Genomic DNA, 14,622 nt, shown 5'->3' with positions numbered 1-14,622 from the left:
AAATATTTCATTCAATATGTATAAAGATAAGCAAACGACCAAATCATATACAGTTCTATACAAATATTTAAACCATTTAATAAATAAAATATTAAAATTTTCTTTATCGTTTTCATTAAAGAGTTTTTGTTTCTTTCTGCCAAACCAGTAATAAAAAAATTACGACATGTGTGCTTATTTATCACTTTCTGCAACACTCTATACGAATTTAAAAATTAATAAATGTATACCTACAAAAGTTATTTTTGCATTCATTAAATTTTGCTTTTATTATAAAAGAAATCTATATATTTTTAAAAGAAATTTTTTAAGATGAATAAGAATAAAAAGAAAATTTAATAACTTACCATGAAAATAATATGGCCACTATAGCTATACTGGTGGCACAGGTTGGATAACTTGATAGGAAGAGACCATGTTTATAGTAAATATGTGAAACAGCTGCCGGTAAACCAGAGGCAGATGATGTTTTCGACTTGTATGTAGAATTTACAGCCGAAGTTGAGGAACTTGACGAAGACGATGACGAAACCGATGATGTGTATGAGTTAGATGTGGAGTGTGGAACTGCACCCGTAATAGATGAATTTCCGGTACCATGTTCCGAAATAGACATGACGATACTTGTTCGTTAGTCGTTTGTTTAAAAATAGGTAGGCAGACAGGCACTCGTAAAAAAACCAGAAAATATACAAATACCAACAAAAATTAAAGAACACTGTGAGGCAAATGTTTGAAAGAAATGCTCGAAAATTGTGGTATTTTCAAAATTGTATGCGATTTCCAACAAAAACAATGGCAAATGTTTCTTAAATATTTTCACAAACGTTTTAAAAATATAAAAAACCAAAAACAATTCTTAGAAAACCAACAAAATGCAATTTGTTTGTTGAAGTTAGCTAAATTGTATTTGTTCTCAAATTAGATTGCCGATCATGTTGTTGTTTATTTAAGCACTTCATGACGTTATTTATTTAGCAGTTTATTTTATTTATTTTTAAATATATAGCTACACAGTTAATTTGTATATAAAATTCTTTAAAGTTGTTCATTTCCAATTCGATTTTAAATCCATTTTTTGTTTTTATTTGTTTTATATGAAACACGCTGTTAAGGGTTTAAAAGGGGGTGGTAATTATTTGTTATTGTTTTGATTTTAGTTTTGTTGTGGGTGCTGATAGCGGTTCTTTTTGGTTGTGCAGGTGTTTATTAGCATTTGTGTGGAGATTGTGTATGTGTAGCTAAACCAATTTTGACACTTGTCACTAATGTTATTAATTTTTTATTATTCTTTATGAATTTTTAATAGAATCAATTCCTATTTAGAATCTATACATTTCCTCAATTTTTTTTATAAACAACCACATTCATATAGATAATTAGATGCGTTTTTTATACACGTTATTATATTAAAACACTAGTGGCGCGCGCAATAAACGATAATTAATATTTGCATTTATCAATTTCAATTTTTTTTATACATATATTTTTTATATGACGTTTGTACAATTTGGTTGTTGTTTGTTTATCTGCGGTTATGTTTTGTTAGTTATTTTTCTTTCTTTGCTCTTTAATTTCTTTGCTTTTTTCTATGGCATTCACTGCAATAATTGGTCAGTCAATAAACACAAACACTATGTATTTTTTAAAGCCATAAACGGCATAAGAATTTTCATTTTAATTGCCACGCTTGCAAAACATTATAATTTTCTTATTTTTAATTCATTATTAAACAATTAGATCTTTCACATAATCAGGAATATTTTTAACACATTCTTTAGTATTTTAATCATTAATTAGCAATTTTTTTTTCACTCTAAAATTTTGCACGTTTTTTACGTCATTTTTTTCCACTATACACTAGCTGTATTAATTTCTTCACTTTTTCTTTTTTAGTTATTCACAATATTAGTTTGATTTTATTTATTATAATTATTGTATTTCTATTTAGTTTTTTCCACTATTTAAAATGTGTTTTTGTTACGTTAAATTTATTTAATTATAGTTTTACTGCGTGCTTTTGCGTATAAATTTGTTAAAGAAATGACAAGTTATTCTAATCAGATTTTTTTTAATTTCCCTTCAGCAAAATTTCCTTTTTGCTAATTCTTAAGCAGCTGTCAAATTTGTACATTGTATGTAGGTGTAACAGAGATAGCAAGCCATTTGTTTTGGGATTTTTTTTATTGTTTTAATCGTAAGGGTTGCCAGGGCATGAATAGGTTACCTTTATTTATAGAGTTGCATGTACTAACTTTTAACTAAAAGATAATGCAGTGCAAAAGTACTCAAAAATACAACTCTCATGTGGGGTTCTCAAATATTTTAAAAGTAAAATACGTTAGGTTTTTTTTTCTTTACTTCATTAAATCGATATTTATGATATAATCAAAATACACAAGTTTTTTTCAGATTATGTATATTGTGCCTGTACATTAGTGTATGTAAAATAAATATTTGTCAAGTATAGACAGGGAATAATTTTGTATGTTAAGAAACAAAAATTACGCGTGGAGATGGTGCTTTCCTTAATCATGCTGTTTTGTCATTTATTTATTCACTGCATTACCGACCACAACAAAAAGTGAGGGAATTAAGAAAATGTGGAAACAAATCTGTAAATTCTAAACGGATAGTCTGAGTTTAAGTTTTAAATCTGAAAGACCAATTTCTTCAAGACCATTGCTCCTAAGTGGTGCAACTGGGGTATATGACATATTTAAAACGATTCACTATGGATGATCTGAAAATAGTGAAAATATGTACATCTGTAACTAAACGTATCGTGCGATTTTAATAAAATTTCCCATGGTTATAGAGGAAGAGTTGTTGAGTTTAAGTTCAAATGCCTCAAAGTATGGCACCTCAGGTATATGAAAAATTAAAAATGATGGTCTACTTACGCTTAAAATTAGACATGTCCTGGGATACCTTTTTGTTGTTTTTAAATTCTTTTTTTATAAGATCCCAATATCTCTCAACAAGTCGAAGTTCTGGGCAGCTTCGTGGATTTGCCTCCCGTGTTTCAAAATTGCCATTATTGTTTGAATACCACTCAAGGGCTTTTTTTCAATAGTGGCATGATGGCAATTCGGGCCAGAAATATGAAGGCACTCTGCATAGGGTAACATAGAGACGAGACGAAATTGTCAAAAACCTATCTCTTGCAACAACAAAATACATGCTAGACAATGTATTTTGTTGTTGTATCAGAAATATTATTTGTTGTATTTTTGTTTGACAAATCCGAGTGTCTCGTCTCTATGTATAATTCTCTATGGCACTCTGTGGTTTTTTTAAGAAAGGTAAAAGCCGTTTTTGTATACACTCCTTAATATATATTTTTGTGTTTATCGTGCCTGATGTCACAAATTATTGGCTTCTGTCACTGCAAATGGCTTGCCACACAAGAAACTTCGTGGGAAATTTTTTCTGGCCGATATTGTTCTTGAACATTACATCGTCGATCAGCTACATAAAAATCTTGAAACGGAAGTTGTTTAAAATCTGCCAATACATAAGTTTCATCATCCATCCATAAAATTTGGCTTAAATTTTTCAATTTTTTTCTTTCTGAAATTTATACGACTTCATTCCATCCAGCATTAGCTTTGCCTCTGCGCAAAAAAGAATCAGAGCATTTAACTTTACGAGCTGATTTTCTAATAGAAGTGTTCGGTGCTTTTCGTTGTTCGACTTCTTTTGCCTTACCAATATCTGTTAGACCTTGTTTTCTTCCTGCTCCAGATTTAATTTCAATGTTAAAGTCTTCCTTGTACTGTTCAGATCTTTTGCTACTTTTGACCGAAATAACAGTCGAAAATTACTGATTTAGAAAAGATAATATCTGAAATATTTTAAAAAGCTAACGTGATTAAAAATATAACAATTTGTTGGTCCAAGGATAAGTTTCTGAAGAAATAGTATGTATACGTTTTTTCTGACTTAGTCTTTATAGTCTGGGTCCTCATAGGATTCTAAGACGGTCTAGCTATGTCCGTCCATCTGAAATACTCTCTGTTGATGTGGTATTGAAAATGGACAATATCGGTTCAAGATTTCATCTAGTCCCCATACAAAATTTTGCACAAATTAGTTCTAAGTACGCTGAAATTATACTGTAAAGTATGGCGAAAACCGGGCAACATTTATCCCTAGTTCCCATACAAGATTACCCTCAGAAAATTACTTGAACATTTATAATTGTCTTATAATAATACTGTCCAACAAATTGAGACTTTTTGATTGGAACAGACTAGCGACCCTATAATTCTGAAAGGTCATGTTGAGTAGTCTTTATAGTCCAGCTGATCTTAATTTTTTTTTATAGTGGGTCAAAGTTTAAATTTTTTTATAGAAAGGAGCATTATACTAACTGAAAAAAATGTTGTAAGTTAATGTTTGTGAGAATTCTTATTGTCAGAGTTATATTGTGAATTTGTATGGGGATCATTTTTGTGGAAGATCTTAATCGTCTATCTCCTCTCTTTAGGTGTCAATTTGACCATTTTTTTTGAGAAAATCAAAAAAAGTTCTTTAAAAATACATTTAATGATTAAAATATCCTATGAAAGTTTTAGATGGAAAATTTCAGTGGGGGTCACCAAAGATGCCAAAGTTGTAAATAATGCTCTTTACGTTTAATTAGCAAAATTACACGCCATCTCGGGTCTCACATTTTTGGAACAATTTTCAAAAAAATCCAAGTATGATCGTAATGAGCTGAAATTTAAAATATAAATAGTCATTAAGGAGATCTACAAAAAACATGTATACTTACATATAGTAAGTTATCTCTTTTAGTTCAAAAGATACATAGGTTTATTTATTTATAACTTACAACTTACTAACAGCTAATTATAGGGTCGCTATTCTGTTCCAATCAAAAAGTCTCAATATGTTGGAAAGTGTAATTAATATCGTTATGAAATTGGGCATAAACAAGTTTTGTATGAACCTAAATGATTTTACTAACTTTTGTGAAGATCGGTCCATAAACAAGTTTTGTATGAACCTAAATGATTCTACCAACTTTTGTGAAGATCGGTCCATAATTGACCGTACCCTATAATAGAAAAATATTTTGTTGTCACCTATTGATGGTGGGTATACAAGATTCATCACAGTCGAATGTAATACTCTTATTTTTTTATGACAAAAACCGATTTTTTTTTTTAAAAAATACACTTTTTCGGTTAAATCGGAAACCGGTTTCTTAAATTTGTTGATTTTTTTGACACTTTAGCTAGCACTAAGCTAAAAAATTTAACTAATTTTGTGGATTTAGAAGAAGATGTGAAGAAATGGTGATATATTTTTATAATATTAATATTTCTTCTTGTATTTTTCTGGATTTTATTTAATTATTATATATAAAACTATATATTCGTTATTATATAGATATATACCTAAATAACAATTGTTATATGCTAAATACACTACAAATATGTTTAATTTTTATATTAATGAATTGAAGGTTCTATTTATTTTTAACAGAAAAAAATTAAAACTTTAGAATATACTTGAGTTTTATTTATATTTTATTTTATAATTAGTTAATTTTTTTATTAGTATCTTATATTTTTTGGTTTTGGGTTAAAATACGTTTATTGTAGTTTGTATATTTTATTGTAATCACATGTTTTTTTTTATTAATTTTCTTGTTTTCTTTACGGTTTTATATTATGTATTTATATAAAAAGAGAGAATTTCAAGCCATGAGTTTTTAACAGCGTTTTAATAAATTTTATTTGATTTAAATTTTTTCTTTTAACAATTTTACAATAGTATGTATAAAAAAACTATTACAACCAAAGAAAACGAAACACAAAAAATGAATTATTAAAAACTTGTTTATAACTTTTTAGGAGTTTGTTTTTTTATATATATATTACACTATTCGGTGAGTCCGACCGATTTGTTTGAATTTACATAAACTATATATGCAAACCGAGGGAGTCAGTAATATAAAATGGTATTTTATTTTGTCTTTCATGAGAGGAGAGTGGAATAAACTTCATGATTAAATTAAAATTAAAGGAGTTTGGAAAAACAAAACTATTTCCAATATTTCAACAGGTAAAAAATACGTCAACAATCGGCGGAAGTGTGGATTGCAAGTATTTAAAAAGCCACCTTTCTATGGATGAAAATGTTTGAAACATAGAGAAATACACATAGAGCGAAAACTAGAAAAAACTCAAACAAAAAATTATTCATAATATTCACACGCTGTTGTTTTTGTTTTCACATTACTTTTTTTTACTTAAACATTCTCACCACTTAGGTTTTTGACAACTGAGTTAGGCCTTTGACAGGATAGTTTCTGTTCTGTGTATATTTCTCTATGGTTTGAAATCGGTTTTGAGTGAATTTTGGGTTTTGTTTTGAGAAATAAATAATTTTAATTAGAAAAGTTTAATAATAACACAGGGCAACAAAATCGAAAAAAAATTTAGAGGCTTTTTAAACCAACACACAATTTTGATGTATTGTGGTTCCAGTAGTACACATACGGTCCAAATTTTAAATTCTATGCAGAAGTTTTTTTTAATTTTTTTTTTTTTTGTAAAATTGTGAATTTTTTATACGTTTCTCCACATAATTTATGATAACTCAAAAAGGGTTAGTCCGATATTATTAAAATAAACTTAGAAAATATTAAATTTACATAGCCTTTAATCCCTTTATATATTGTGTTTTAATCGGCTCTGTAGTTTCGGAATTATATTAACAAATTGAAGCAAAAAATATATTTTTACGTGAAAATAGCAAATTTTTGTGTTTTAAAAAACTTATGAAAAATTTAAAACGGCAGAAATTGTTCTGGTTTAATGCATTATCGCAAACCCACATATAGTGGCATCGATCATAAAAATCGATTGATTCTTTTCGAATTTATTCACAATTAAGTGAATTCGCTCATTTTAAAAAATGTTGCTCTTTTGTTCGATATACATAAAATTGAGTAGTTAATGTTCTTTTTTCGATTGATTGAATTCTGAAAACATTTTCCCCATGCTATTTACAAATTTTAACATATATACTGCGTTTCAATCAGCTCAGTAGTTTCGAAGTTATAATACCAAATTGAAGCCAAAAATATATTTTTTACGTGAAAATACCAAAATTTTTTGTTTTAAAAAATCATGAAAAATCGAAAACGGCAGAAATTGTACAGATTTATTGCATTATCGCAAAACCATAAAATTCGATGGATTATTCCAAAACACAAAAATTTCCTATTTTCACTTACAAAATATATTTTTTGCTTCAATTGATTATTATAACTCCGAAACTACTGAGCCGATTAAAACGAAATACAGATTAAAGGTTATGTAAATTTGAATTTTTCTAAGTTTACTTCAATAATATCGGATTAACACTTTTTGAGTTATCATAAATTACGTGGAGAAACATCTAAAAAAAATTCTCAATTTTAGAAAAAAAAATTTAAAAAAAAATCATAGAATTAAAAAAGAATCAAACGATTTCTGTTCAAAATTAAGAATTTATTTGTGAATTAAAGAATTTATTTTTAAAATTCAGAATTTCCTTTTCAAAGTTAGCATTTATTTTAAAATCTAAACTACTCGAATATGTTTCAATTCGCAATTTTTTTCTTGTAATTGAGCAATTATTTAAATTAGGATTTTTTTTGGAATTTCAGAAATAGCTAATTTCTTATTTAGTTAGTAGTTTTTTAGGGTAAAGGAAATTTATTTTTTAAGAAATTTTAATAAGATTTTCAAAGAAAAACAATTTTATAGCGTTCTATAGTTTTTATTACTATATTTTCAATAGGCCCTGTGTGTTAATTTCGGGTCTTCCTGGTGTAAAGTCATTGAAAAAGATATTTCTAGTAAAGAGTTCATAAAATCTGAACAAATTTTTCAAACATAAGAACAATATTCCAAAAAAAAGAAAAAAATCTCGGCATATTGGAATGGATTTTACCCAGAATCGGTGGTTAATATTTTTCTTTTATAAAATTGCCACAAACTGAGATTTTTCTTGTTTGTCTTGAGCATAGTATAAATAACTAATGTTCCGAATCGTTATTTTAAAAATACTTCTAAAGAAATTCAATAATTTTTAAATTTTTTTCACTTAAAAAAGACATGTAATTAGAACAGTAACACCACAATTTTAAGAATCTTTTTTTACTTCATATCAAGTATTCCGAATACTATATATGCAGATTCCAGCAGTTCTAGGAGACAGTACCGAACTAGTGATTTTACTCATCATTTAGGCTGGGAGCTAGTTACTTCAATAGCCACGTGACTAGTCATTTTAACACAGGCATGTCCTAAGCAGGGGGTCAACTGTCTCTTTTTGATTACAATGGGACTGTCTAATAGCTGGTCCAAAGTAGGCATTGGCTTCACATGCTGGTTACATATCGTCCATTACCTTACTAGCTTTGTAACTGGTTACTTGATCAGCTACTTTACTAGTTATTTTAACACGTGCATGTCCTAAGCAGGGGGTCAATTTACCCTTTTGATTGCAATGTGACTATCTGATAGCTGATCGAAAGTAGTCAATGCTTCTGGTGGGTAAAATAAAGTGCAGTACAAAAAAGTTTGAAGTGACTTCACCATAGGTTACTATGAGACACTAAAGTGACTATTGACTACATGCTATGTTACATGGGATATAAACAAGTATAAATATATATTTATACTTGTTTTGATTGTAATGACAGTTGCTACAGTACTCATTATTCTTTGTAAGAACAATTAAGTCTCTTAATTGATGGCTATTGTTAAGATCGGTCGGACAGTTAATAATACTCTTTGAAATTGCTTTAAATACTAATCAATTTTAGTCGTGGGCATTGTATACTCAGCGTTCATAGACGCTGACGTTGCAGACGTGGCTGTGGGATCTTCAATGACTTCCATGTCCATGTCGTCTGGTTCAAGTATATAGTCGCCTTTAAACACAGCATCTTTCTTTTCGTGTTGTTCTTGTTGTTGTTGATATTGTTGCTGATGCAATTGATGTTGTGGTGAGTGATCATGTTGCTGATAATCTGCTGGATTTGATTTACGATTTATTAGTTTTGTTGTTTCTGTTCTTCTATCATCTGGATAATATGTTGTTTCACTAATGGCCGGTTGTTGTTGTTTTTTATGTAATGTGGTTGTAGTTGTTGCTGTTAACTTTGAATATTGTTGTTGTTGTTGATGGCTTTGTTTTTTAGTTTGTTGCATGTTACGCCTTGTCATAACATTGTATTGTATACTCTTCGGTGTACTAAAAATTAGTACCGTCAGTTTATTTAAAATGGGACAAAGAATTGACTCATGTATCACAGCGGCTATACGATAGTTATCGCCTTGAAAGGGATCCGATTCAGCGGCACATAACATATGATTTAAATTGATGCCAGTCCGCTAGAAAAATTTAAAGAAAATTTTTATATTTTGATTGTTAGTAAAATAAATTATTCAGTTTGTGCAACCATTAATTAATGGAATCTCGTAAGTTTAAATTTGTGACTTTGAAATCATCGTTTCAAAAATGTTAAGGATTTTCACTTTTTCGTTAGTAAAAGATTTTAAATATTCTGAAATTATTTGTTTAACTGTGTTCATAAACGAAACGATGACCAATAGAAAAGCGTTCACACGACAATTAGATCTACGCTCCGGTACGACCGAAATCTCATCGGCCAAAGAATGTCAACCTAGCAACAGATTTATTAACCGAACTGTTTTTCCAAAAAAAAAATAACTGACGAAAGTGGTACTATTACAACACCAACCCAATCCGTAATATAGTGAACAAGGCGAGTACAGCATAACTTTGTTGATCTGTGTAGATGTCAACTCGAATCAAATTATATGGATTCAAAGAGGTGAACAAATTGGTTTGCAATAGGAGTTTAGAGCCTATTTTCATTTTCAAATATAAGTAAGGTTCCTGATTAAAAGATAGCGAGTACTGAGCACTCCACTTCCTTGGTGGAAACCTAAACTTTTAAATGGGGAAAAAAGGATGGGGAACTGATCAACCTACAAGATATCAGCGAATTATTTGAACTTGAGAAATGCGTAGATGGAGGCTTGGAAGAACTTCTGTAGCTTTGTAGAAGAATCTTTCAAGATTCCGGTATCAGGGATAATGCAAAGTACCTTGGCGTAATTCTAGACAAAAGATTATCCTGAAATCTAAACATTCAGAACAGGATTAATAATTCCTAAGTGACCATATACTCCTGTAAAAGGGCAATTGGTACTAACTGAGGTATTATGCCGAACCGTATCAATTGGATCTTCAAAGCACTTGTTAAATCTATGTTTTTCTATGGAGTATTGGTGTGGTGGCACGACTTGGATAGTACTACTCGCCGGAAGGCCGTTGAACGAGTTCTAAGGACTATCGCGATACTGATTACAGGCGTTATAAGATTTACCCCCTCTAAGGCACTGTTTACTATTGTAAACTGGTTACCAGTTGATTCGATAGTGATACAAATGTCTATCGACTCTGCTGTGAGACTGAATGCTGGCTGTTCGTAGTCTGGTAAGGACCATGGGCACTCTAAGATACTGAATTACTATGGACACATACATACATAGTAATGTTGATTACTGCATCGCAAAACCTTTTTACGATAGGCATTTCCATATTTTTATCCCGAATAGGGATTTATGACAGCGCGGACTCTTTCCCCTGACGATGTCAAGGCTCAAAAAGGTGGAGATTTCTTTATTAGGATAAAATTCTACTTCAGGCTACCTAACTTCTGTACGGCTCTTCAGGCGGAAGTTACTACCATTAAACGTACATCCAATTGGCTGAGGTTTTATCCAATTTATGGTGATATATGTATATTTACTGATTGCGGAATAACGGGTGTCTTCACGACATCTAGGTTAACCGAGGAATGACGGGAATCCCTTAATGAGATAGAGAGATATTCTAGGATAACGCTTATATGGTCCCTGGACACGATGGAAATCAGGGTAATTGTATAGCAGATGAATTGGCCAAAAGGGGTGCGATGATGAATGATGAGGCGATCAACCCCTTTTCTGGTAGAATTTCCCTTTCTAGATGCAAGATGGCTGTACAGCAGAAACTATATGAGACTGCACAAAACAAGTGGTCTACTTGGCCCCTATATGATGCCAGCAGGACAAATCTACTTATGGAATTTCGTCCTGAGCAAATAAGGCTAATTGTTTCCTTCATTACAGGACACTGCATAATTGGGACACATGCTAGAAGACTGGGATGTCACAATGAAGAAGAGGAGGAGACTGTGTCTCACCTATTCTGCCAATGTCCGGCTCTGATAAACCTGAGGGAACGCATTCTCTGAATCCCATTCCTATCATGTTTGGATGAGCTATAAAGGATGAGTCTTAGACGAATCTGCTCCTTCATCAGAGAATCTGGTTGGTTTAACTTGGAGACAACGGACGTATAATAAATACCCTGTTGTTTATCACTTGAATGGGCCCAAGTTGGCTGCTTGATGAGTGGCTGCCCATGGAACCTAAACTAACCTATCCGGTAACGTAAAATACTACCAACCACTGTTGTTGTACCAAACTATATTCTTAAACCCTGTGTTATTAGGATCTTAATGGAAACTGTCCAGTCCGTCTCCTTTTTACTGGAGCGTGGAAGGATTTTTTAAAATCTCAAATTATACCAAACTATATTCAAAAAAATTTAAGTAGCTGGAGCCTGAGTAGAAGTAATATGTTAGTGGGCATTGATCAGGCGTCTTCATGTTACTGATCTTAGTGGACACTGTCCAGGCTGTCTCGTTCTCATAACTTGTGTATAAACTCTCTTAAACAAGAATAGAATACACAGGGCTCTAATACACTTCAAATCACCGGGTTCGGGTGGTAGTTATCAGCAGACCTTTTGAAAAATCAGGATCTCATTATAGCATGGCAGACTAATGTATATAAATCCACATGTTATACTAGATGTAAAGTTACCTTTATCTTTAAAGGGGGTAAAGTATCCCCAAAAGACTCTCAATTATCTTGCAAAATTTCTACTAAAGACCTTAGAAGGCGTCATTGATATTTCTTTGAGTAGTAGAATGATCTTAGTAGACACTTTCCTAAGGGATCTGTTCAAAGAGCTCTTCATTCACTGAGAGGCTTTACGAAAGGGTCGCTAGCGCATATAAATTGTTAGTTTTTTAAAACGATTCGTGGCACTCTGCAGGGAGAAGTATTATCTTCCCTTTGATAAAACATAATTTAAAAAGCCTTGATGGTTTAATTGGCATGAAAATCTTGTTAGAGTCCTTGCTAATTATAAACGAAGAACAATTTTCTAATTCTTAACAACAGCAATGGTTTTCTTCCAACATCCTCGCTTTATTAGTTGCACTAACCTGTTGTGTATTTTACTAATTATACTTACTATTGAAAAAAAGTTTAATACTCCAAAATGATATATTAATTGTGTTTCTACACCTATTATTGCCCAATTAAAGTCTTTTATATCTTCCACTTGATAAGCCCCCGTTCTTATTATGTAAACCGGTATTATATACAGCATGGCATGTTGAATCCAATATGTTGCCTGTTCAAATGGTAATGTTCTGCAATCAACTTCGGGGAATACGAATGCCAAAACTGGTCCATTTAAATTGTTCATTTGTATTCTAAATAATGTTATAGTCAATTTATTAGGCTTGGCGGCTAAAAGATATATCTAGAAGGAAAACCACAGTTTAATTAAGACACTTTCACAGTTAATTACAGTTATAACTTACTTGCACTAATGTTTGGATATGACAAGGATTTAAAACGAATATCACAGATCTATTTGCCAATTTAAAACCCATTTCTATGCCAAAAATTAAAGTCATAAATATCAATAGCATTAGACGTGTCGTTGAATGAGGTTTCTCAAGTTCTTTGGCATCTGGTATATGTATGGGTTCCATACGTTTCGTAGCCCATTTGATAATGCAAGTGAATAGAATACAAAATAAAACAGCCTCTATCCAACGCCTACGATCGGTCATGTAAGCTTCACATTCGGGACCCATGGTACGTGGGGTTTCATTTGTTACACCATCAACAGCCCAACTCCAATCCATGGTGTTTTATTACTAATCCTGTAAGCTTTACGTTAATACAAGTATTTATTTTAAGCTACAAGGACTTTTGCTATAAGTCTGCTATAATTTTAACACTAAAAAGGCCTCCAGTTTTTCAATTTCTTAAATTTCAGCATAAAAACATGTTATTAATGTGACCTGGAAAACAAGAAATGTGAATGGTTAATAATTATTATTATGGCTTTCATTTCAATAAGTAATAAATATAAGTTTAATTGGAGTATGTAAATGGTGGGAGAAATTTGAGGTTTGGAAGTAAATTGGCTGTCATAAGATTAAAGCGGCGAGTTGAAATAACTTCCCAGGGAGAAATTAAATACCCCACACAATTTTGTATACAAGTTAGTTATTTCATCTAAAGCTTCACTCAATAACAAATTTATGGGATTGCCGGCCTTGTCCTAGCTCAAAGATTGTCTCCAATTTACCTCCTTACCTCAAATTTGCCCACTGTGTATTTAAATTTAGAATTTAACAAGTAAGATTGATATATTCGCCTGTGACATTTATTATACCCTTCACCTTCGTGAAGGCTAATTTGTAATTTCCATAATATAATTTTCCGACCCTATAAAGTATATATATTCTGGATCCTTATACATAGCGGAGTCGATTAAGCCATGTCCGTCTGTCCGTCTTTCTGTTGAATACATTTTTCTGAAGACATCTTCGGGATATATTCGGGATCCAAATCTTCAATAATTCTGTCAGACATGCTTTCGAGAAGTTTCCTATTTAAAATCAGCAAAATCGGTCCACAAATGGCTGAGATATGAGAACAACTTAGATTTTTGATCTATATCTGGATTACTAAGTCATTAATATAGACAATATGGATATCTAATGATAGATATTTCAAAGACCTTTGCAACGACGTATATAAGACCATAGTAAGTTGGACCTACAATGGGTCAAAATCGGAAAAAATATTTTTTAACCTGAATTTTTTTCATAAAAAAATAAAAAAAAATTAAATTTAAAAAAAAAAATTTTAAATTTAAAAAAATTCAAAATAACAATTCCAAAAATTTGTTTTCCACAAAATTAAAAAAAACTGCAAAAAAAAATAAATTTTGTTTACCTAAAAATATTTAAAATTTCTATTTTGAAGTATAATTTGGTGAAGTTATATAAGATTCGGCACAACCGAATGAGAGCTAAGCAGCGTTGCCAATTTAGCCCTTTTTGGGCTAAATTTAGCCCTTTTCAATCTTGTTTAGCCACAAAAAAATTAATTTAGCCTTTAGCCTTTTTTCTAGCCTTTTTTATTTTCATTTAGCCATATATATTTACTCTAATGAAAATTATATATTTACTCTAATGATCTGAAATTTTTGCTGTTGAAAATTAGTAAAATCAGTTCCAAAAAATTGGCAGGGATATTATGACAAAAATTAACTAAAAATGTTGAACCAGTAAACATTTTAAGCTCATACAAATTGTTGGACCTTCCATACATTAAAGAAATGCCATAACTAATATATAGAAAATGGAAGTTATTGTTAATA

At 30.8% G+C, this 14,622-nt stretch overlaps 3 protein-coding genes across 3 annotated transcripts in view; all 3 read right to left on the bottom strand.

Annotated features, from left to right (window-relative positions):
• Nucleotides 1–2,074, bottom strand: part of SCAP (SREBP cleavage activating protein) — a 38,272-nt gene extending 36,198 nt beyond the window's left edge. The window contains exon 1 of the mRNA XM_065511710.1: nt 348–2,074. Within this exon, the coding sequence (XP_065367782.1) occupies nt 348–616 (269 nt within the window). The 5' untranslated portion in view covers nt 617–2,074. The remainder of the gene's footprint in view (nt 1–347) is intronic.
• Hacl (2-hydroxyacyl-CoA lyase) overlaps nt 1–14,622 on the bottom strand; it is an 89,483-nt gene that overhangs the window by 44,250 nt on the left and 30,611 nt on the right. The gene's annotated exons all lie outside the window — the stretch shown is intronic.
• On the bottom strand, nt 8,699–13,239 carry LOC135961790 (transmembrane protein 164). The gene is made up of 3 exons (XM_065513383.1): nt 12,764–13,239; nt 12,409–12,702; nt 8,699–9,404 (listed from the first exon to the last, which is right to left on the bottom strand). The coding sequence occupies exons 1-3, from the start codon at nt 13,091–13,093 to the stop codon at nt 8,820–8,822; spliced, it is 1,209 nt and encodes a 402-aa protein (XP_065369455.1). The 5' UTR covers nt 13,094–13,239; the 3' UTR covers nt 8,699–8,819.

The sequence above is a fragment of the Calliphora vicina genome, chromosome 5, assembly GCF_958450345.1.
Source record: "Calliphora vicina chromosome 5, idCalVici1.1, whole genome shotgun sequence".
NCBI classification, from domain to species: domain Eukaryota; kingdom Metazoa; phylum Arthropoda; class Insecta; order Diptera; family Calliphoridae; genus Calliphora; species Calliphora vicina.
The sequence above is the reverse complement of the archived record's forward strand: the minus strand, read 5'-3'. Positions and strand labels throughout refer to the sequence as shown.